At 40.7% G+C, this 23,530-nt stretch overlaps 1 protein-coding gene across 5 annotated transcripts in view; it reads left to right on the forward strand.

Moving 5' to 3' along the window:
• Positions 1-23,530, forward strand: part of plxnb1b (plexin b1b) — a 132,669-nt gene that overhangs the window by 102,084 nt on the left and 7,055 nt on the right. For 4 of the 5 annotated variants that reach the window (XM_041979794.1, XM_041979797.1, XM_041979796.1 and 1 more), the window contains 20 exons: positions 2,466-3,308; positions 6,016-6,150; positions 6,227-6,349; positions 7,825-7,918; positions 8,006-8,172; positions 9,151-9,302; positions 9,425-9,530; positions 12,791-12,927; positions 13,804-13,980; positions 14,081-14,315; positions 15,301-15,543; positions 17,307-17,486; positions 17,610-17,758; positions 20,343-20,443; positions 20,593-20,810; positions 20,911-21,089; positions 21,162-21,228; positions 21,413-21,559; positions 21,663-21,828; positions 23,366-23,469. In XM_041979794.1, the coding sequence (XP_041835728.1) occupies positions 2,466-3,308; positions 6,016-6,150; positions 6,227-6,349; positions 7,825-7,918; positions 8,006-8,172; positions 9,151-9,302; positions 9,425-9,530; positions 12,791-12,927; positions 13,804-13,980; positions 14,081-14,315; positions 15,301-15,543; positions 17,307-17,486; positions 17,610-17,758; positions 20,343-20,443; positions 20,593-20,810; positions 20,911-21,089; positions 21,162-21,228; positions 21,413-21,559; positions 21,663-21,828; positions 23,366-23,469 (3,723 nt within the window). The remainder of the gene's footprint in view (positions 1-2,465; positions 3,309-6,015; positions 6,151-6,226; positions 6,350-7,824; positions 7,919-8,005; positions 8,173-9,150; positions 9,303-9,424; positions 9,531-12,790; positions 12,928-13,803; positions 13,981-14,080; positions 14,316-15,300; positions 15,544-17,306; positions 17,487-17,609; positions 17,759-20,342; positions 20,444-20,592; positions 20,811-20,910; positions 21,090-21,161; positions 21,229-21,412; positions 21,560-21,662; positions 21,829-23,365; positions 23,470-23,530) is intronic. The other variant, XM_041979798.1, reaches the window with a different exon arrangement.

Below are 23,530 nucleotides of genomic sequence, written 5' to 3' on the forward strand. Positions count from 1 at the left end.
CTCATGGAGCTAGTCATCTGCTTTCCAGGATGTGCGTTAGCTTTGAAGAGGCTAATGATTAACATCTCTAAGGAGGTGGCCAATAGATTACATACTTCTGTTGTGTGTTAGCAGGCATTTATGAGGGTATTTCCCTATCTTTAATTAAGAGCGTAACTGTTTGATTTGAGAGCATAATTTCTTGTTTTCACGCTCAAATATCATTTTGCTCTCTCTCAAAACTCTGCTCTCTTGCTCAAAAAGTTCCTTCTTGCTCTCAAATACATTATTCTTCTTTTCAAAACTCTGCTGCTCCTCTTTAATTTAAGTTTAATGTTGCAGGTTCAAATCTCCTGCACTCAAGCTTGGTTTCTTTCCTCAAACTCAGACACATTCTCTGCTCTGTCAAAACTTATGATCTTGGATATTATTTCCTCTCTCTTGGGTTGCTGAATGAACTGTAGAATGCATCCATCCAATAGAATGCTAGATAAATCAAACAGTCATATATATATATTTCACAAGAAGTGGACTATTTTCTTGTGACGCATTGCCAAGGTAACCGGCTCTGACACAGAACCTGCAGCTCGGTTGGCCGCAAATGTGACACTAACATTTCTGAGGGCGGGTGCAGCTCTTACAGCTTGTGTGTCCAGAGGATGATGCGACATTTTGTTTCAAACAGTCAAAGTCCACAGATAGTTTCCTACATGTTTAATAAGCCTGCAGGCTGCTCTGGTGCGTCTGCAGCCCGGCGTCTGAGCTTCTTTTATAGGTGTCCATTATCACTTTTTTAAGGACACCCTCCAGCCAATCACAATCGAGTATTCACCCAGACCATGGTGTATGTACTGTATATATATATATATATATATATATATATATATATATTTATATGTAAAATATATCATGTACCAGAGGCCCAATGAGTTATAATACTACCGACAAGTGTAATTTGAAGCATGATATGTGGTGGCAAAAAAAATTAACTAGTCTGGAGTTGCTGCGTTAAGTAAAACAAGCGTACCCTGAAGAGGGCCATGATGATTTGCTCAGTCAGCATTTATCTACTATTTTATTGGCTGGAGGATGTTTGACAGACAGGAGAAAATATCTAAGCTCAGAAGTTTTGACAGAACAGAGAATGTGTCTGAGTGTGAGGAAAAGAGACCAAGCTTGAGTGCAGGAGATTTGAACCTGCAACACTAAACTTGAGAAGAGGAGCAGAGTTTTGAAAATGTAGTTTTATCATTTTGTATATTTCTAGATATTCCAGTTGCATCAAATACTTATTTTTGTGGTATTTCATTTTAGTGTAGCAACCTAGTCTACAGTGCATGACAGCAGTGTATCGCACAATCTGCCATTAAATAGAAAAGATGATGAGTCAACGCAGCAGCTAATCCAGTTAGCTTAGTAGCCAAAGCAGTCGGCAGTTGTTGTTACCTTTGTTATGATTGTTCCCAGTCAGTTCATTCTAATAGGCAGCTAAATCAGTGTCTAAGCTAAAGATCAGCAGTTTAGAGATGTTATTCATTAGTTTATCCAACCATAATGCCAGCATCTTCTTGCTGACAAGCAAGAGAGGGAATATCTAAGAAAATGGGTCATCAGAGTAGAGTTATTAGCCTCTCCTCTGCTAACACACATCCAAGACAATATGTGATCCAATGAGTGACTGCAGTAGATGCATGAATTACGTCCTAGGTAGAATGAGTTGTCATCTTCTTATTCAGCAGCTGCTTAGTAACCTGTGCAGGCATGTCGAATCAGTAATTAGCTTTAGGAAAGGCGTAGCATCCTGCTACAACTATGTAGCTTCTGATGGGTGCTCAGTAGTTGTATGTTTTGCCCCTTTTATCATGCCATGCAAGTGGAGTATTTACTGTAGTCATTGTTAATGGGATCAAGAATCAGCGATTCTATATGAGCGTTGTATTCGACTATACACATCAACAGATGTTTTTTCAGGTGTAAATGGGTTGATACTGTTAGATCATCTAACATACTGTCTTACATATGCTTTCAGAAACAGACATCAGTGTACATTGTATGTACTGGCACTGAACAGGCATGGAAACATACTAACTTTCCCATAAAACATAAGAGATACCTAAAAAAAAAAAAAAACCTCTCTGATTGCAGTCTTGTTTTTGGTTGGTTTTTTTTTCATATTTTTGATACATGATTATTTTTATTGTCAAGATGGAAGACGTTGCTTATACAAAATCATGTCAAGCGGAGATCTCCTCTAAAAACGCTGCAGCACTGATAATCCATGTGATAGTCATGTTTGGTTGCATCCATTATGACATTAATGAAATTAATGTTTGACTCTAACAAAAATCATCTCTATTCATGTGTCATGTGTCTTAACACATTTAAGTTAAATTCTTTTTTCCATTATTTCCAGATTTTTTTTGTTTTATTTTTTGTTTTTGGTCTCATCCTCCGCTGATTTCTTTCCCTTCTCCTCCCTTCCTCAGTTTAAACTCCCCACCTCATCTCCTCCCACAACCAAAATTACTAAAATCATCCAAACAGCCGCGGTCACAACAGCTGCCACCATGGCAACCTCCAATACTCCTCTGACAACAACAACTTTTGCCATTACAACAGCTGTAGTTCCTGTTACCATAGCAACCACTCAGAAGCCAACCACCTCTATTACACACACTACAACCACCAGCCCTGATCCAACCACCACACCCACCACGGAACCCCCTCAGCCTTCCAGCGTGCCCCCACCCAGCACCACTCAGGCCACCACCAGGAAGGAGGAAGATGCTATGACTGACCAGCTTCAAGTTGTCACTCAGAGCAGCTCTGAAGGAGCTGTTGTTACAGCCAGTGTTGTTGTGGGAGCAGCAGAGTTGATGCCCATCACTACCACTGATGGTCTGAGCGGAGATCTGGACCCCGTGATGCCTCTGATGGTTTCCAAGGAGTCCACCCCCAGCACCACCCATGAAGCTGATGGAACTGCCAGCCTTGCAGAGCCTCCCACCCTGGCCTCGTCTGGCATCCCCCTGTCCACACCCATCTCCGCAGGAGAAGCTGCTGATTCTGAGTCCCCCACTTACCTGGCCCTAACCCAGACCCCTATGCTGCTACTCCCAGAAGACTCCGTTACTGAAGCAGGGAGTCCAGGAATCGACCCTGAAGTCCTCACCGAGTTGGAAAATGACACAGCCACGTTTTCAGCTCCCACGGTGCTCTCAGGTGATGGGGAAGTCGACCACAGCCTCCCGTCTTACTCACACCTAATAGATACTGACTCAGAACTAGAGCTGGACTACCAGTATGATCCAGCTGATGCCTTTCTTCCGGTGAGTTACGCCGCCTCCGTCCTCCTCCTTTTGCTTCTTCTTCCTTTTCTAAACTTGACATGTTCCCAGGACTCCAGCTCCCGACTGAACCCTGTACTGCTGCCTCTTGAACATAAAACTAGTTTTCCTTTCTCTGCTCTTCCTGTGCTGTCTGATGAGTAAATTCTGAAGAAAATCAGCTGATTCACTCGGGTACAGCTGTCTTTTCACTTTCATGTTGGATAAAGGAAGTATCTACTATCTAAAGCACAGAAACCATGTATACATGGACACCCAGTTACCTCCCTAATGGCAGTTCAACTTTTATAGGACCTCCTTTTTTATTTATGTATTTTATTTTATTTTATCTTTATTTATTAATTTTTTTTTTTTTTTTTGTGCTTGAGTGTACCAACCCAATAACTTGACTAGTAATTGTAATTACCGGTGACGATCAAACCACTAAAAAATAAATAAGCACCGGCCAAAAGTAAAAGGAACAAATAAAAAGGATTCGTAAAGATCCCGGACAAGCCCCCAGTTGTTCCCAACTTGGTGCATGTTAGTTAGCAAAGTTTCCTTTAACTGGTAAACAAACCAAAGTAGGAAGTGAAAATGTGGAGAGTCAGTAAGTGGTTGCAAATACAGAATGTGTGGAAATGTTGTACAAAGATGCAAAACAAATTTAACATATTGAAAAGGAAAGATGGCTACCTAGACAGAGTGTGACCTGTCATGGCAAGTGTTTGTAAATCTAACTTCTCCCACCTCCCAGGTGCAGCATGTTCAATAATGATACAGGCAAATTTTTTCTCAAGATGTCGAGGCCTTAAGAAAACCAAGACGGTGGCTATCATTGTATTCAATACAAAGCTATAAAAGTAAATACTGATGTTAGAAAGGTTTGACTCAATTGAACCTCCATATGATGCTGGTTCAGCTATTAAACTGCTGCTGGTATACTGTACTTTTCCATCATGGTTCAGGCTTTTGGGGAATTTGAGATTTTTTACGCTTCTAATAAACTTTTAGAGTGTGTTTACTTACACTATTATAATGAAATATTAAATGAATAATAATGAATATAAAAATGTGAGGGGTGTACTCACATCTGTGAGATACTATATATATATATGTGTGTGTGTGTGTGTGTGTGTGTGTGTATTAGGGCTGGGCCAAACCAAAACCAAAATATAAATAAACTTATTAAAAAAATTCATTTGTTTATATAGATGAATGCCAGCAAAAATAAAGCATATAATGTCATAGCTTTTCCACCATATAAAAAACTTCATATCTTACATTGAAATATGCGACACAATGCATCCGTGATCTCTTTCCATCTGGATCCTTATCATACAGGGTCCACTGCAGAAATAATTCCCCTGATGAAGGTTGTCTCTTTACTGGGGTTTGTGAGTTAAGTTGACTTCTGCATCGCATAGAGAGCAGCATTTTTACTGCAGTTATACGCACAGCTAAATCCCAGGCGTTAGTCAAGGGTCACTTCACTGAAAATCTGTCAGACAAACACCGTTCTGGTGTGGAGGGAGGGCTAAGTCTGCTGCTAACTAACTATGAAAAAAAATCCAGATTCTCTTAAAAATTAATCTCCAGAAATGGAAAATTCGATTTATCAATTTTATCAATTAATCACCCAGCCCTAATACATATATATATATAATATGTGTGTGTGTGTGTGTGTGTGTGTGTGTGTGTGTGTTAGGGCTGGCAAATTATTAAAAGTTTTAATCAGATTAAACACAGTTTTCAAATTAATTTATCATGATTAATCAAAATATGCAACTATGCGTTAAATTAACAGAAAGAGAAATGACAGGACATGGATATATATATATATATATATAAGGGCTGTTTAATCACAGCTTACAAATGAATCATGATTAATCACCATTCAAGACTATGCCTGAAATCTGCCACTTTTTACTGTATTGTATCAACAGAAAGAGCCAATGCTACAAATATCTACTGTTAACTGACCTTCTCTTGGGTAAACATCAGGTGCCCCAAGGGTCAGTAAATGCAGCATGTAATGTACTTCTATATGTTGTTCTAAATCATCTTTACCATGTTCTAGGTCATAATGCAGAATTCATATATCATCATCTTACCAATCGTCTCTTTGGTGATAATATCTGTCATAAAACCAGCAGATGTGACGATGAAGTTAAACAGCCAACATTAAAATTAAAATTAATGATCTGGATAAAAAGAGGTTTTTCCTTTTATCATTGATGTGTGAGGGTTTGTGAAGCAGTGATAAAAGTCCTGCAGCAGCATCACCCAAAGCAAACACCTGTTGATAAAATACATCTTTGGCTGTTTGCTTTACTAGTTTTTCTTCACTTTTTTATATTAGATGATCACTTTATTTGTAATATTCAGTTCAATATTTCATAAAATCTAGACCAAAACAAAGGTCTCATTTATGCCCTGCCTTTCAGTGCTCCTGCCTGGACCCCCATCAAAACTTTTCTAGACTCCTAACCGCATATCGGAAGTATAAACCTTGTCTACCACCAGCCGGTTACTGTGTTAGAGTTCTGCCAAAAACAATATTTTGGAGTAAATATGTGACTATGTGAACCACGAACCGCTACATTCCTCCTTCTCAGCTGAACGATAAAAAATGGTGTACATGTAAAACATGAGTATAAAGAAGAGAGAACTGGATGTTAACATTTTGTGTGTGTGTGTTGAGCAACAGGGTGATGAAGGTTCCTACATCAGCTGGGGTTCCTCTGCATGTCCCTGCGTGGAGAAGGTCCAAGGTTTGTCGCTACTTCCTGTCAGAGTTGAGAGGAAGATCACTTTACTGGCACGTAACCTCCATCTCTATCAGGTGCGTCAGACTTCAATATTTAGAAGACCAGAAGTGATGTGTTCCAGTTTGTCAGACAGTCTCTGTGTGTGTTCAGGATGAAGAGCTGGACTACGAGTGTGTGTTGGTCATCGAAGGGCAGACGGTGGTGGTGGATGCCTACGTGGAGACCGATGATATGAATCCATCAAACTTCGACATCACATGTCAGCTTCACCAGGTCTGATGATGATGATGTTGAGGCTTTATATCCAGTTGTCTTACGTCGTAGGTAGATAAGGATAAACATGTTTACGTTCATTTATCTTTTTACTACCTGAAGTTTTTAGTCATTAATATTCCGATTCAATTCTGCAGATAAATTTATTGTTTCTTTTTCTTTTCATAAAAACAGTGAAATGTTGTCAAGCTAGCATTTAATGGGTTAAAATACCTTAAATAATAATATATTTGGTAGTTTTGATGTATTTTGTTAATGAAGTTGAGTGAAAGATTTGAGGGAAAAAAAGTGGAAAAAATATTAATCTGTAATGTTTTAATAACAGTTGTTAGCAGAGGAATTTTTTGTCGTCCAATGACTTTAAAGGGCAGGATATTAAAGTGTCCCGCAAGGGTAAAATATAGTAAATTTTACTCATTTATGTACCACCCTTTTGCCAGTTTGTGTAAAATTCTATCGTTCCACCCCTGCTGTGATAAAGGTAAAAGCTGGTTCATTTTTAATGTTTGTAATCTAGAGCTTCACGTATTGTTAACTTAAATGTTAAACTTGAAAGACGTTAGGGAATTCTACATATCTGATATTTTCCAGCAGAAAGACAACCCAAAATCAGTTTAATTGTCTTACATTGTTGAAATGGCCCATGATGCAGACCCGGCTTTAACCCCTGCCTGTAATAATATATCAGCTGAATTGTGGACCTTAAAGAACTGCTTAAAGAACTTAAAGTATCTGTTGAAATTTAAGTGGTAATGTCATGTTTGTTATTGTCCAAAAAATTCTTGAAAGATTATATGGATGTAAACTCACTGTTAACAGTTCAATGTCCCATTTTCTTTACTGTGACATGTCCAAGTTGAAAAGCACTGCAGGACCTCCTCCCTTCAGCTGTCTGCTAACTTTATTGTCTTAAATCAGCTTAAAGGCACATTAGAGTCCAGGATCCTTCAGCCATGTCTCAGTCAAACACATTATACTGTGTTCCGCCTGTGCCTTTGTTAGCGCATCAAGCGCTTCCATTTACGTAGCTAACAATATTATATTTCCCAGAGCAGTTGGGGAAATGGCTTGAATTTTTTCCTCTTTTCTCTCTGCCTTGCCTCTTCTCTGCATCCGCTTCACTTCCTCTTCAACTCGTTTAGGATTCAGCGTGTAAATTTGATTGGTTGGTTGGTTGCGAAGCAACATTAACCTAAAGAAAATAATAGAAAAGTGACCCATTCTGCTCTCTAATATAATTCAAACCAAGCTCAGATGTTAAGCACTCCTCCCCTCAGGGAACTTCACATTCCCTCCCATATGTTAATGATGGACAACACTTTCCAATATTTATTAGACTGAATTAAACTGCACAGGTGGTCCTGAAGAATTGCTCAGTGATTGTTAAAGTAGGAAAGTTTTTGTGAGTTTAATCATCCACCCTGTAACATAATTTTTTATGAATTCTTCTAAATTAAACCTCTGTTTGTGTTTAGTATACCTACTCTGCTCCGGTGGATGAATATAAAGCCATGGTATACGTGAAGAGGAGAGACACCTTCCATGTGGACAGTTCTCCGGATCTACATGGTGAGCTCCTGTTGAACTCCTACCAGGTTTTACTGCTCTCAGGATATAGCTGCCACTTTGACTTCCTCTCTGTCGTTGTTCCATCAGTGACTCTGTACAACTGTTCCGTGGGTCGATCTGACTGCAGCCGCTGCCACACCGCTGACCAGAAGTATGGTTGTGTGTGGTGTGGTGGCCATCAGGCCACCTGTGTTTACTCAGACTCCTGCAGTGAACCTGTACAAAAGACATGCCCCGCCCCCGTCATACACTCTGTGAGTACTGATAACCTTCTCTCAGATTATTAACCCTTAAAACTCCACTACATCTCTGACTCCCCCAAGAGCTATTGGATATATCATCACCAGTGTTTCAGGACCGGTAGTGTGTAACTCTGGGAGGTAAATTGTGATGGATAGTTTACCCTTTAGCTGATCTATGGAAGTTTTCCAGGCATTAATATCCTGTCGAAGACATTTATAATCGAGCCACAAAATGTAGAGTTTATTCAGAGTCTATATGGTAAATCCACAATGAGTGATCCATGATAACACCATTATTTATCACATTTTCTTCATAAAAAGAGATCTCTATTTTTACCTAGAAATTACGATGAAGCCACTTTCTGGCAAACTTTCCACTAGTCAGAGCTTAAATTGATGGTAATGTCCAATCAAGAGCAGCCAAAGATCAACAAGCGAGCAGAAAGTTCTATGTCTGTATGATAAAAAGAAAAATAATGCTTCTCTCTGGCTGGGATAAAGGCAATGGTTTTGTGAGGATAGTAGGTAAACAGTAACATAATAACTGCTACTAAAGATGTAAAGATGTAAGTATTTTCTGTAGTGTGTTTGTTTCAATGTTTTTTCTCCTGAAAGCTAAGACCTGAGAGAATGATGTGCAGATGAGAAAAGGCTTGGTCACTGTAGATCTGTGTGTTATTTCTACAAAGTTGTGTTAGTATTAAATTCTGTTGGTTTTTTGGTTAGTCTTTATGGCATGATACCTATTATACATTTATTTTACATTATTTTAGCCTCATAATCCAACAACTGAGGCAGTCCTGAAAGCATCATGTCTGGATGTTGACTTCTATATGCATTTTTACATTAAAAAAAAAACAACTTGAAATTTTAAGGGTTAAACACAAATGTACCCCGGCTATGAAATATTTTCTGAAGCCAGCAGTACCCGTCCCAGTTTTCTGTGCAGGGTTTTATGATTTCCTTTCAGCTATCCTGTCTTTTCTTTAGATTGAGCCACTTTCTGGCCTGTTGGAAGGAGGCACCATGGTAACCATTTCAGGCTCCAACCTGGGCCAAAGGGCCGGAGACATCCTTCACTCTGTGTCAGTTGCTGGGGTGCCATGTACCGTCATACCACAACTGTACGAGGTGTCCTCCAGGTATGCATGAACTGCTGCTGTTTGAGGGGAATTTGACTGAATGTTTTGCAGATTTCTCAGTAAAAATGTTCAGCAGCATGAGTCTATTTTGTTTAGAGCAAAGACTGGTGTCTGTCTTCCAGGATCGTGTGTAGGACCAAACCCAGTAGAGAGGAGAAGGTGGGCTATGTGTCTGTGGAAGTGAGTGGAGGGGAGTTTGGCCGGTCCAGCCAGTCTTTCAGCTACCAGGTACAGCAGGCTAAATTCACTGCAGCACATTGTATATGTTTGTTTTTTGAGCCCTCTGTTTGACCAGAGTTGTTTCAGCTACCAAACAGACAAAAGTCTGCATGGACACATTGATGGTTCAGGAGTTCCTGATCCATGCTAGTCAGTTTTCATGTTCCTCCGGCACCTGTGAGAGTTTTGCAGTTATTTCTTCCACAGTCTGCCACAGTCGGGTATTTAATGGCTCTAAATTGAATGGTTTTCCCTCTGTGACTGGATATTATCAACACCTTGATTCTTTTCTTTCTCAGTCATTCTGTTGTAGATCTGCTGCTGTGTTTGAGATCATAGTCCTGTTGAATGAGGCAGTTTCATCCAATGTTTACCTGTCAGACAGATGGACTCTCATCTGACTACAGAGTACTTTGGTATCCAGAGGAGTTCATGGTCCACTCAATGACTGCAAGGTGTCCAGGTCTTGTAACTGCAGAACAAGCCCAGATCATCATCCCTCCACCACCGTGCTGACAGTTGCTATGATGTTTATGTGCTGATATACTGTATTTGGTTTTTTGTGCATTCTGACCAAACATGTCCCCTTTGGTCTGGTCTGTCCACCAAACATGGTTCCAGAAGTTTTGTGGTTTGTTCAGATGCAGCTTTGCAAACTTAAGCCATGCTGCTATGTTCTTTTTAAATAGAAAGAGTTCAGTTTTTTTCTAACTGGACTGTCATTTAACATGCTAACTGAGGCCTGGATAGCCTGAGATTTCACTATACACCTCCTCACTCGGTGCAGTTATTAACTCTCATGGTTTCTCCTACTACTGCTATGCAGATGACACTCAGCTTTTCCTTTCTTTCCCACCTGACGACACAACCGTCTCAATGCGAATATCAGCATGCCTTGCTGATATCTCTGCATGGATGAAGGATCGCCACTTCAGCCAGCCAGTCCTTCCTTACCGCCACAGCTAAGCGTGCAGCTTGACTCTATCACACTTGTGCCTACGTCTTCTACCAGGAATCTTGGTGTCATGGTAAACAACCAGCTGACCTTTAAGGACCATGTTGTCTCGATTGCTCGATCTTGCCGATTTGCTCTCTACAACATCAGGAGGATCAGACCCTACCTGACTGAACACACGGCACTGCTCCTGGTCCAGGCTCTGGTCATTTCATGCATTGACTACTGTAACTCCTTACTGGCTGGCCTGCCTGCATGCTCAGTTAAACCTCTGAAGATGATCCAGCAGCATGTCTGGGCTTCAACCAGCCCAAAAGAGCTCATGTCACTCTGCTGCTAATCGCTCTCCACTGGCTTCCAGTTGCAGCGCACATCAAATTCAAAGCTCTGCTTCTGGCTTACAAAATAATAACCCAAACGGCTCCGGTCTACCTCCACTCCTTAACCCAGAGCTACACTCCCTCTCCACAGTTACGCTCTGCCAGTGAAAAACACCTAGTGCTCCCACCACAACATGGCACAAAATCAGTAGCTAGACTCTTCTCCTCTGTTGTCCCCTGGTGGTGGAACGATCTACCAAACTCTGTCCGATCCGCAGAGTCCTTATCCACTTTTCAAAGCAAGCTAAAGACTCAGTTGTTTAAGGAGCATTTCCACACTTAGCTTAACTCGTCTACTCAACAGAATGAGTTAGAGTTAGAAAGATTTGTCCAGCTCTTTGACTCAACCAAGTACTGAACAAGCTGTGTGCACTTACGCCCAAGATGATATTGTGTGATGAAATCGTGATGTTGTATTTAAACAAAATGACTTACAAAAAACTACAAAAAAAAAAAAAATTATATGCACTGCCTCTAGCCCTACATGACAGCACCTGGGTCCAACTGGACTCAAAGCTGTCTGACTACCACTTAATTATGGCGTCCCATCTTGTTTGAATTCTTGCTTGTGTTGTTCTTACTCTCAAATGTAAGTCACTTTGGATAAAAGCGTCTGCTAAATGACTGTAGAATAGAATAGAATAGAATAGAATAGATGTAGCTCTTGTTTTTTTCAAGGTTTGACATCCACTCCTGAGAAGATTGGCAGAAACTGTCTTGAATATTTTCTACATGTGAACAGTCTTTCTCTCTGCAGAATGATGGACTCCAGGTCGTGTGAAAATTACCTTATAAACCTTCCCAGATAAATGGGCGGCAACAGTTACTTCTCTAAGACCACTTCTGATGTCTTTCCTTCTTGGCATTGTGTCAACACACATCTGAATGCTGCAGAGAGGAGCTCACAGTGATGATGATTATGATGAAGAGTTCTTGATTAGCTGCTCCTGTCTGCTACTGATATTTACCTTTACTTATTAACAGTTTTGTCCAGAACGATAGTAGAGTAGCAACATTCAAGCTTCAGTGCAGTAAGAAACCCATATCTGTACAGTAAGAGCTGAATCGATTTAAATTTATAGAACAGGCACGGCCATACAGACCAGTTGCAAAAGTCTGAGTACATGTAAGCCAGGCATTCCAGTATATTATACATGGAATATAAGAGAAAGTGATTATTCAGGACACTGTTTGAGGCTGTGAAGGATGCCCTATGATAGTGTTTGGCTGTTCCACCATTATAGGACCATGAAGAGAGCAGTCTGGAAAGAGACTGTCCAGTGATAGCAGTACCACATAATGCTCCTTCAAGTAAATCTGGTGGGGTGGATCATAAGCCTATATGACAAAGTCCTGGTTGGAGACCCCACAGTCACTTTGAAGATAAACATCAGAGACATGTAATTGTTTCGGGCAGCCTTTGGGACACGTGACCCTTTAGTTGATCAAACATCGCTTGTGCTTCTGCAAGCTGGGAGACTTGTTAGAAAGAGCAGTGGTCAAGACAAGAGGTAACAATGGCTACACCAAGAGTTCGGTGGTCTACTGAGTCTACCGCAGACTGGTTTTTCTAATGTTGTGAAATAATAAAGCAACTTGACAGGAAACAGACTCAGCACAGTCAGAGAAGAGCTGCTAATCAGTCATGACAGCCTTTGTTGGTGTGATCGTTGAAGAGGCAGTTTTTATACTGAGATAATGTTAGAGTCAGAGATTGTCTGTGATGACCGATAGATCAGTTTAACTGGAGGTGACATTTCTTGTAGTTGTGAAAATATACTTAATGTATTTTGGGTATGTCATGTCAAACAGGAGGCAGAAAAAATAGACCTTGTGAAGAGGAGGTGAATGAGCTGTAAGGCTTTTCACAGATCTGAAGATGTATTTTTGGAGATGTTCTGAGTTTTCTTTTTGTTCCCTCTTCTTCCTTTCAGGATCCACAGGTGACAGGAGTTTCACCCAAAAGGGGCCCAAAGGCAGGAGGAACTTCTCTCACCATCGCAGGCCAAAACCTGCTGACGGGTCGTCCCTCTGACCTCACCATCACTGTGGGAGGGGTGTCCTGTAAAATGTGAGACACACACACATAGTTCATGCTTAGCTTTAGCTAACAGAGCAGAATAAGTTCACAATAAGTCAGTAGATATGATATAAAACATGAGAATAAATCCCAACACCTTTTTTAACAACACATTTGTTCAAACACATTTCCTCATAATTATCTCAGTTTTCTACAAATGAAAATAAAGGTCAGTGATTTGATAAAATTATGATTATTTTATAAAAGTAAACCCCCACATTTAGGTTGGAGCGTGAGACAGATATTGAATTATCCAACTGAAATTATAATTACAGCCTGATATTCAGTTAGAAATTTTTTCTAACTTGAATCCATATTATATCATACGCCTGATTTAGATTATAAACTCTCAGCTTGTTTGTTTCACTTGCTGCTGATGGCACACACACAATAATATTTTTTCTTTCATGAAGCCTTTTTTTACCATATTATTTATTAAAGGAAGTAGATGGAAGATAACATTGTTCATCTTATAAACATAAAAGGTCTTTATGATAAAAATATGAGCTGAGTAATGGGGGGCTGGGCCCCAGTAGAGTCTTATGTCTAGCAACGCCCCGAGGGGGGGGGGGTCAACTCACTGATCAATGAGCCAATAACATTGCTCCAAATAAAAAATATTGATCATACATTAACTGAGTGATTGTGTTAAATCAGCTGTGATATTGTTTCGTATTGATCTCTGGACAAATTAAACCACTTTGTTGAAAACCTCTGATGTCGGAAACGTTGAATCTTGTGATTTTTAATCGTACGCAGCTTCAGTATTCATCTCTGGCGTCAGACAGGCTTGTCATTTCAGTGTTTTTGGTTCATGCCGACCTCATCAAGCATTTTAGGAACCTTTTTTCTCGTTGGTCTCCTCAGCGTATCAGAAGTCCAGAGCTCCAGCGTTCAGTGTGTAACCGGCAGCGGTAACAAGACAGGAGATCAACGGGTCACACTCCATTACGGCAGCAGTCAGCGTCACCTCCACACATCCTCCTACCGCTACACCCACAACCCCAACATCAGCCATGCCACACCAGCCAAGAGTTTCCTCGAGTAAGTCTGACAGTCTGTACCTTAAAGCTGAGAGCTAACAGTCTGAAAGGTGAAGAAGTTTAAAGAGTCTGTTTAATTTTATTTTAATTTTTTATGTTAGCGGTGGTCGACTAATCTCTGTGCACGGCCACAACCTGGACGTGGTCCAGGAGCCATCGATGTTGGTCAGTTTCTCTCCCAACAACGCCATCAGCCAGAATCCAAGGAAGAAGACGAAGAGGAGGAAGAGGAGACACTCAGAAAAGATGGAGGACAGGGAGAGAACCATCCGAAGGCCGGACCGGATGGTTTCTGATCCAGTTTGTTCTGGAGACCCACTCTGCTCTGTCAAACAGGTATGTATGTGTAATTTGGCCACCATTTAACCCTTCTGTCTTCCTTGGGCATTTCTCTCCATTTTTCTTAACTTTAAAAAGAAAAAATTATTTGGTGATGATTTCGGCTGTGTGACGTAGTGGTGGGACGTAGTGGAATAACTCTTCTTTTTAGTCACATTTTTTAAAATCCAGTCTGGCATCTTTTATCCTTTATTGATATATTTTATACTCTCTGGTGATGCAGGAAATTCTGCTATTTTTGCCAGTTCTAGACAAATCACAGGACCCGGAGGGTGCGCCACGACTTTTTTTCTGTGTATGTGTTAAATAATTTCCTAATCAACATCTAGTCAGCATTTTACCAATTATAAGAAGTCGTTTTACACACACGCACACACACACACACGCGCGCACACACACAAACAAATCATGTCCACCGGTGGTCCTATGACTGCATAATATAACCAATACCAAGATTTCCTGCATCTGCCTACAATGGGAAACCAGCTGAATCTGGTTGGATCCTGTAAAAATGTCAGATATTACTCCTTTTTCTCCAAATGAAATGATGACATTAAAGAGTAAATGGTTTTAAACGGCAGTGACAGATTAAAAAATGTAGTTTTAATGGAAGTCAATCTGCCATTTTTGGCCATGATGATCCCCAGAGGGTCTGTCTGATACATAAAGAATTTCAAATGCAACTACATGATTTTTTATTATTAATATGCCCAGTATGTGCAAGACTCAAATCACCTATAATATATAATGTAGTTATTGCAAATTGGCATTTATAAAGGTATAATCCTAAAAGAAATTGAATGTTTGGTAGTTTTGATGAGGTCTGAAGTTGTTTAAGTGATTTATGAAAAAAAGAAGAAAATATTTTGACGTTTGATGATGTTATTAAAGTTTTATGGAGATTTTAGGCCATGAATGTGAGCAGGAAACAATAAGTGTAAATGTTAATTAGCTTCTTTCCTTTCCCCCTCCCCATCTTTAGTACACGGAGCGCTGTGAGGTCAACTCCTCCTCCCTGATCCTGTGCCGCTCTCCAAAGGTGGACCCGTCCATCTTGGGGTCGAAGGTCACAGTGGCATTTCTACTAGACAACCTGCGCTTTGACTTCAGTTCTTTGAACACTCAGCCCTTCAGTTATGAGCCCAACCCTGTCCTACAGCTCCTGAACCAGCAGGACCCCCAGAAGGCCTACCGCTACAACCCCGGCAGCTTCATCCAGCTGGAGGTCAGAGAGGCGATGATGGTGTCAGTTTGAATGGCTTCAGCTGAATGAACATCACCTGGTGTGACTTGTTCCTGTTCCAGAGTTAACAGGCAAATTGGAAAAATATTAAAAAAAATTTAAATTAGTCCATATAACCTCCTTATCAGCAGCCAAAGTAATGATCTTTTCAATCCTTTTAATAAGGAATAGCAGCGGTCCCATTTTCAGTCTTTTGCTGCATGCATTCCCAGATTTGTAAGACTGCTTCATCCATTTTCAAAGCCTCATAGCTGTTGGAAAAGCTTAATTCTTCAAAAACAATAAAGCCCCATTTCAACCTAGGGGTCTAGCTTGGCTCGGGACAGGATGACTTGGTTTGGTAAATCCTGATCCCTGTTGCATTTCCACAGTCAACCACTACTACATCAGAGCAATGTGATACCTTCCTTGAATTATATCAAAGAAGAACACAACCCAGAACTAAAGGGGAAGAATGATTGACATCCAGCAGTTTGTGTTCTTTCTTATAAGCATTTTGTTTTGACCAACAAAAAATCCACCATATATTTAAACATCGAAATGTTCCAGCTTTGTTCTTATTGCAGAGACACACAAGAAGTGACAATTCTTTCTACCAATTAGTGTAAAGCAGTGTGTCAGGCTCCACCCTTTAGGATCGGATCAGTAAGCTCATGTGGAAAAGCAAAAAAGAAAAATGCATACCACCAGTCTTATACTGACCCGAATCCATTGGAAACAGGGCTTAAGTGTACCAACCAAATGACCTGAGTAGTAAATTTAAATACAAATGAAAAACAAACCACTAAATTAAAGAAAAAAAAAAAAACGCACCAACCAACAAAAAGGATTCTTGAAGATCCTGGACGAGCCCCAAAGTAACCAACTTGGCTCATTTATTAACAAACAGGAGTCCAAACAGTCAAAAACAAAACTCATTTTAATCCTTAAAAGTTTAGAAAATGTTTAATATCTTAAAAACTATTGAAGTTAGAAGCACCAAAAGTCACAGCACCCATCTCCTAAACAAGGCTGAACAATTTGATGAGTTAAATGGTTTTAATGGAATAAAGTATGTAGGAGAAACTTAGTACCAACATTCAGTAATTTATTGAAACAGCATTTTGAACATCTTTCCAGTTTCCCTTTCAAATCTAAAATGACTTCTGTTAAGAGTCCAGCTTCAAATCTTTAGTTTTAAGCCGGACTTTAAAGCAGTAGGCGATGTTTATTCAGCAGGAGCAGCAGAGTCTGGTGTGGTTGTCCAAACTGCTCTCGTTTCAAACATCAAAACTTGGTTACTTTTAACAGGGATAAATGTCTTCTCTGAAGTTTCTGGAATACTTTCAGTGAGCTGAATTCTGTTTTCATTCAGACATTAAAACTACCGAGTAATATTTATAGTTCAGGGGTGCCCAAGTCTGATCCTCGAGATCTACCATCCTGCAACTCTTATATGCAACCCTTCTCCAACACACCTAAATCAAATGTCATCTGCATGTCATTCAGCTCTGCAGAGGCCTGGTAACGAGCCAGTCATTTGATTCAGGTGTGTTGGAGAAGGGTTGCATCTAAAAGTTGCAGGAGGGTAGATCTCGAGGACTGGATTTGGGCACCCCTGTTATAGTTAAATTTATTATTAAAAATTCAATAAGCTCAGTTGTGTGGACTTAAAGGAGAACAGAATAAATAAACCTGACCTTAAAACATACCAAGAGAAAAAAATAAGGAGTTGAATGAAGAATTTTTTCACTGTCTTCTCTCAGGGGGACAACCTCGACCTGGCCATCACTAAAGAGGAGGTGGTGGTATTGATAGGAGAGGGAGTTTGTGCTGTTAAGACCTTGACCAGAAACCATCTGTACTGTGAGCCTCCACCTCAGCAGCCTCCACCAGGACCAAACTGCAACAAGTGTGAGGGCTCCGACCATCTGCCTGAATTCACTGTGAGTCCACCATGTTTCCACTACAGCAGCATGGAAAGATCTCGAGAAAGATCACAGAGTTTTGTTTACAGCAGATATCAAGAGGGCTGCTTCTGTGTTTAATCAAAGATGTGTGTGTTTTAGGTCCACATGGGCAACCTGAATTTCTCTCTTGGCAAAGTTCAGTATGACAACCTTAGCCCTTCCACCTTCCCACTGGAGGCTCAGATTGGAGTTGGGGTTGGAGCCTCCATCGTTGCCCTCATCGTCCTCATTATTGTCCTCATATACAGGTAAGTGGGTAGAGCTTCAGATTTCAGCATCATACAGCTTTAACCCTAAAAACTCTACAGGACTGCTGGCACCCCCGAGTGCCACCACTTATACCATCAACAGTTTTTTAGGAATGGTAGTGTGTAAAGGCCAATTTATACCGGGTACATGTGCACTGCATAACAGCTGCACCATGGCTATTTGCGGTCATTTTAGTCAATGGCTTGGTCCACACTGGGCACACCGCAGTGTGCGTCCCAGAAGCGCCTTGTCATGGCTCTCCGCTAAACATACTCACTGAGTCTATTTTTGACGGAACACGCGTCCAGAACGCGTCAGCATTTCAGATACAGCCAGACAGAAAATCAGACACTGGAGCAGTGTAAAAGCTTCAGTAGTTTTCAAAATAAAAAAACATGCAAATTTACGCTCGCTGAACCATGTAAAAATTACGTCATTAACCAGTCAGGGTGTCTCAGGGTTTTTTTTTTTTTCCATCATGGACGATGAGACATTTATCCTGGAAGATTCGAAGATTCTCCTGCGATTTTGTGATCTCACATATCCAGCTAGCCAGACTGCACTCATGGACAATCCACATCTGACATGCTCCCGGTGTGGATTGACCCGCCTCAGAGGTCGAAACAAGATCGCGGTACAGCTGGAACGCTGCGCATACGATCCAGGTTGAAGTTGGGGGTAACTCTGTGGGGTAAATTGTGATGCCTAGCTTACCCTTTAGATTAGGGGTGTCAAACTCAAATACACAGAAGGCCAAAATATATATAAAAAAAAAAAAACTGGAACAAATTGAGGGCCGGACTGCTTCAATATTTATTAAAAACTTATTAAAATAACCTTATTCACATATTGAACCTGGAACCAACAGAGCTTATTAGTTATTGCCTATAAAACTACATTTATCATTAAATAATAATAAAAAAAATCTTTCTTTTGACTAAATACATTTTTCCTTTTTAGAATAATTTCAAGTGAAAACATTTTCTACAGAACAGCCAAAAACTTAATTTCCACATTTGAAAAATCAAATGTCCTGTAATAGCAAGAGAATAAATGCAAAAAATTAAAAGGAATTGAAAATCAGTTTTCTACATATGTGTGTGTGTGTGTGTGTAACATATAACAGTAGAAAATTGATCTTAAATGCTTTATATCACAGTTCATAGTGTTCATAGTGAAAGTTCTAGAATCTAATACAGCTGCCAGCCTGTGATACCACAATATGAAATTAGATGAGTAATTTTACTGCCATCATAAACTGGTTCATAATTGCCATTTTTTACTCACAGTTGCCCTTAAAAACTCTAGCGCTTAAAGGGCTAATAACTCTTCTAGCTTTTGGAGCCTTTGTTTCCTGCCCAGATGTTTTTATCTGTCGTGGTGCTTCATTTCAAAGTGTCTTCTTAGTTTTATTCATTCATTGCAGCCAGACTATCTCCACACAGAAGACACACATCTTTGTTCTTTACGTCTGCAAACACATTCACTGTTTTCAAAATCCAATTTTCCTTTAGCCATTTTTTGGGGAGAGGGGTTGTTGACAAAGGTGAGTAGCTTTTAGTTGATCTTTAGGTGATCTACTGAACTTTTCAAGGCATTTAAACCCTATCCAGGAGGTTTATAATCCAGCCACAAAATCTCACTAAGAGAAGCCAATTCTTGTCAACATTTCCACCAATCTGAGAGCTTAAATTGACAGCAATATCGAGTCAGGAGCAGACAAAGATCAACAAATGAGCAGAAAGTTCTATGTGTGTCTGAAAAGAAGAAAAATAATGGTCCTCTATGGCTGGAATAAAGCCAAGAAGATGTTTTTGATGCACAATGGCACCAAAAACAGCTGGGTTGGAGTTGGTTTTGTGAGAATAGTAGGTAAATATTAGCATAAATAACTACAAATAACAAAAATCAGCCCTTCAGTGTTAATATGTTAATAGTTTCTGTTGTGTGTTTCTTTCTATGGCAATATTTTTCCCCTGAAAGCCAAGACTTAGGTGAATGATATGCATTAGTAGTGCTGTAGGGCATGTTTAATTCACTACAGAGATCCACACCAACAGCTCCCCTTTCCACTGTTAATTTTCTGTTCATGGCATCTCCCTCATCAAAGAGAATCTGAACAGTTTGGTCAGGTCTCTTTCTGCAGATGCTGTTCACATGAGCACATCAGGTGGGAGCTTTTCTGTTGGAAGGAGGGAGGGATGCCGTCTGAGCATACAGGAAGCAGTATGTGATGCAGAAATGGCCTGGGTGGTCTGTAGCGAGATATTTGCCTCTGCAGAACTTTTCAGAACTCCAGTACATGTGTGAAAACTGCTTGTATATAAGCTAGCATCAACACCTGCACTGGTAGAATATCACTGCACTCTGACTTGTTGAAAAAGTGAATGAGGTCCAACAAAGAAGGTTTTAAAAAGGGCCAGATTAACATCAAGATCTTCCGAGGTTATCAATGTTTTAGTGTACGAGTAGTCCTGGTTCTGTTAAACTTTTTCACACTGTCATTTGATTTTTGTTAATCAGGCATTAAGCCAGTGTTGCTAGTCCTCTTTCCTCACCCATCTGATCCCGTTTGTGCTGCAGGAGGAAGAGCAAGCAAGCGTTAAGGGATTACAAGAAGGTCCAGATCCAGCTGGAGAACCTGGAGACCAGCGTGAGAGACCGCTGCAAGAAAGAGTTCACAGGTAAGAGAGCAAACATGATGTGACATAAGAGAATATGGAAATGAAAATAGATAGATAGATATGAATGGCTCTAAATATGAGAAACTGAGGATGAAGAGTCTTTAGCGATGGCTCCTGATCTGTCTCCTTCCTCCTGCACCTCGACCCAGATCTGATGACAGAGATGATGGACATGTCCAGCGACCTGGTGGGCTCGGGCATCCCCTTCCTCGACTACCGAATGTACGCAGAGCGCATTTTCTTTCCTGGCCACCGGGAGTCTCCACTGAGGCGAGATCTTGACGTCCAGGAGTGTCGGAGGCAGACGGTGGAGCAGGGCTTGGTTCAGCTGTCAAACCTGCTCAATAGCAAACTTTTCCTCACTAAGGTGTTCACCATCATCATCATTAGCATCAATGCTACACGGCACTTTGAAGATAACTCATGCATTATCAGGAAGGACATATAAAGAATCTTTTCTCTTTCAGTTCATTCACACTCTTGAGAACCAGCGGACATTCTCTCCTCGGGACCGAGCCTATGTGGCCTCCCTTCTGACTGTGGCACTTCACGGCAAACTGGAGTATTTCACTGACATCCTCAAGACTCTCCTGAATGATCTAGTGGAGCAATACGTAGCCAAGAACCCCAAACTAATGCTACGAAGGTAAGAAGCCAGGATCAGACAGCGAGTGTAGATTTAAGCTTTAAGGTGTTTTAATCAAATGTCTTTTTGCAGAACAGAGACTGTGGTGGAGAAGCTTTTGACCAACTGGATGTCCATCTGTCTGTATGCTTTCCTCAGGGTCAGTCAGCTGTTCAGCATTATTTCCAAGATTTTTTATTTGCAGATTGACTGCAGAGTCTTCAGCGCATTTTTATAAAGTTACAAAACACTGATAAAAAGCTGATCTTTGTCTGAGCCCTTTAATCTTCTGAAGAATGTATGTACTAAATGCAGTGAGTGTGTGTGTGTGCGCGCGCGCGTAGGACTCAGCAGGAGAGCCTCTGTACATGTTGTTCAGGGCCATAAAACACCAGGTAGATAAAGGACCCGTGGATACTGTCACCGGGAAGGCCAAATATACCCTAAATGACAACCGCCTGCTGAGGGAGGATGTGGAGTACAAGACCCTGGTGAGGAAAGCCCCGACTGACAGAAACAAATGAAGGTTACCTTCAAGGTGTTGTATTTTTTAACTGCCCCTCTTTGTCCTCTCTCTTATTTGTTCTTCTGCAGACACTGAATGTGTTGGTGCAGAGTGCAGGGGTGAACGAGACGCAGCCGTTGCCCTCCAAAGTGCTGGACTGCGACACCATCACACAGGTGAAGGAGAAGCTGCTGGACCAGGTGTACAAGGGCACTTCTTTCTCTCATCGGCCCCACGTCGACTCACTGGACCTTGGTGAGAATCCATAAAGATATCACTCTTAAATGAGCAGATTACAGATTCTGTGCTAGCATGGTGAGGGTCAGTGTCCCAATTCAGGGTCTGCAGACTACGTAGACTACGAAGTGTCCTCAGTAGTCTACGCACTTTGAAGTCCGCTTATTGTTTGTGAAATGGGACAGCCCACCTAGCCAACAAGAATTTCCCATAGCAACAACACAGGACGTTGAATCACTTAAACCTCTGAAATTACTGTTTGTTTGTAAATTACTGTGTCATAGGACACTTCAGTGAACATTAACACTGCCTGGGTAATAATGTAAAAAAAAAAAAATTCTGAAGCTCTGTTGTTTTCCAGCCAGTAGACACTTCATTAACCCGTTAAAATCCACAAATATCAAATATTACAGAATTTTAATGCCACCATTTAACAAACATGTTTTACTTGGTTTTGTCACTTTTCTACTAAAGTGTAGTTTAAAAAAAAAAAAGAACAACTCTTCTGAGCTCGGTTGCTCATTCGCCACTGTCTTGTGCACAATGAATTCTGGGAGAAAAGAGGCTGCAAAGGATGCGTCACCAGCAGCCTTTGTGGCCTCGAAGTGCAGATTTGTAGGGTGGATTCAGAGACTTCTTCAAAATGGGACAGTGCTTGTTGCACCACAATGACGTATGTAGCCAACGAATCTGCACTTCGAAGTGTGCAGTGATGATTACATTGTATGAAAGATGCCAATGTTTTGATATATAATTAATGTATGTACAGGAGTGTGGGTGTAAAAGAAGTCTGAGAAATTTTTAGAATCATTTTAAGAAGCAGATTAAGAGTATGTGGTAACACACATCAGAGTCAGGAGGCTCTGAGGTTGATTTTTGGCATTTTCACAACACTGAACTTGCCATTGTGAGTAAACTGTAAAAGATATCTAAATGTCCTTTCAGACAGTAAAAGTTTTATCTTTCGCGACCCGTTAAAACTTTGAATGAAGTTTCTATGTGAAAGTATAAGTTGGCTAAGTTATCAGGCTCCAAAGTGGGATCCGTTGTCTCGTTACGCCATTTAATCCCATTCATTTTCAGTGGGGGAAAAAAGAAATATTTTTTTGCAGTTTTTGAAAAAACCACGAGTTTAAGTCCCCATGATTAATTTTCTTCATGATCCCCATGATGGCTTTGATGCTTGCATCTGATCTATCTTGGACAATACATCATGTCTGTTCTCGTATGGGGTCCAGCAGTGACCGACTACTGACTACTTACAGGAGTCTCAGAGGTCATGCTGGTATTTGAATGTTGATGAATCCTGCTGGTTTGCAGTATTGGTTGAGTCTGATCAGGTTGATGGAGCTGATGGTTGGAGGTAACTTCTGGGTTTTAGGGGAGGCCCAGCCTTCCAGGCTGCTGGTTTTATGGGAAGTAATAATAACAGCATGTTCCCTGGAGTTTCATGGAAACTTTAGAAAAATGAGAACCTTTTCTTTTGTAAAAATGTTGATTTTATGATTGTCTCGTGGAAACTCACTGTTTTGATGGTTTGGCTGCTTTTGTTCAGAGTGGAGGTCTGGCGTTGCCGGGCATCTCATCCTGTCAGATGAGGACCTGACGTCTGTGGTTCAGGGCAACTGGAAACGTCTCAACACTCTGCAGCATTACAAGGTGAGAACTTCACCTGATGAGACCTCCACAGAGTTAAAAGGGAAAGTTGGTATATGCCGAA

This window comes from Melanotaenia boesemani, chromosome 3, assembly GCF_017639745.1.
Source record: "Melanotaenia boesemani isolate fMelBoe1 chromosome 3, fMelBoe1.pri, whole genome shotgun sequence".
In the NCBI taxonomy this organism is placed as follows: Eukaryota; Metazoa; Chordata; class Actinopteri; order Atheriniformes; family Melanotaeniidae; genus Melanotaenia; species Melanotaenia boesemani.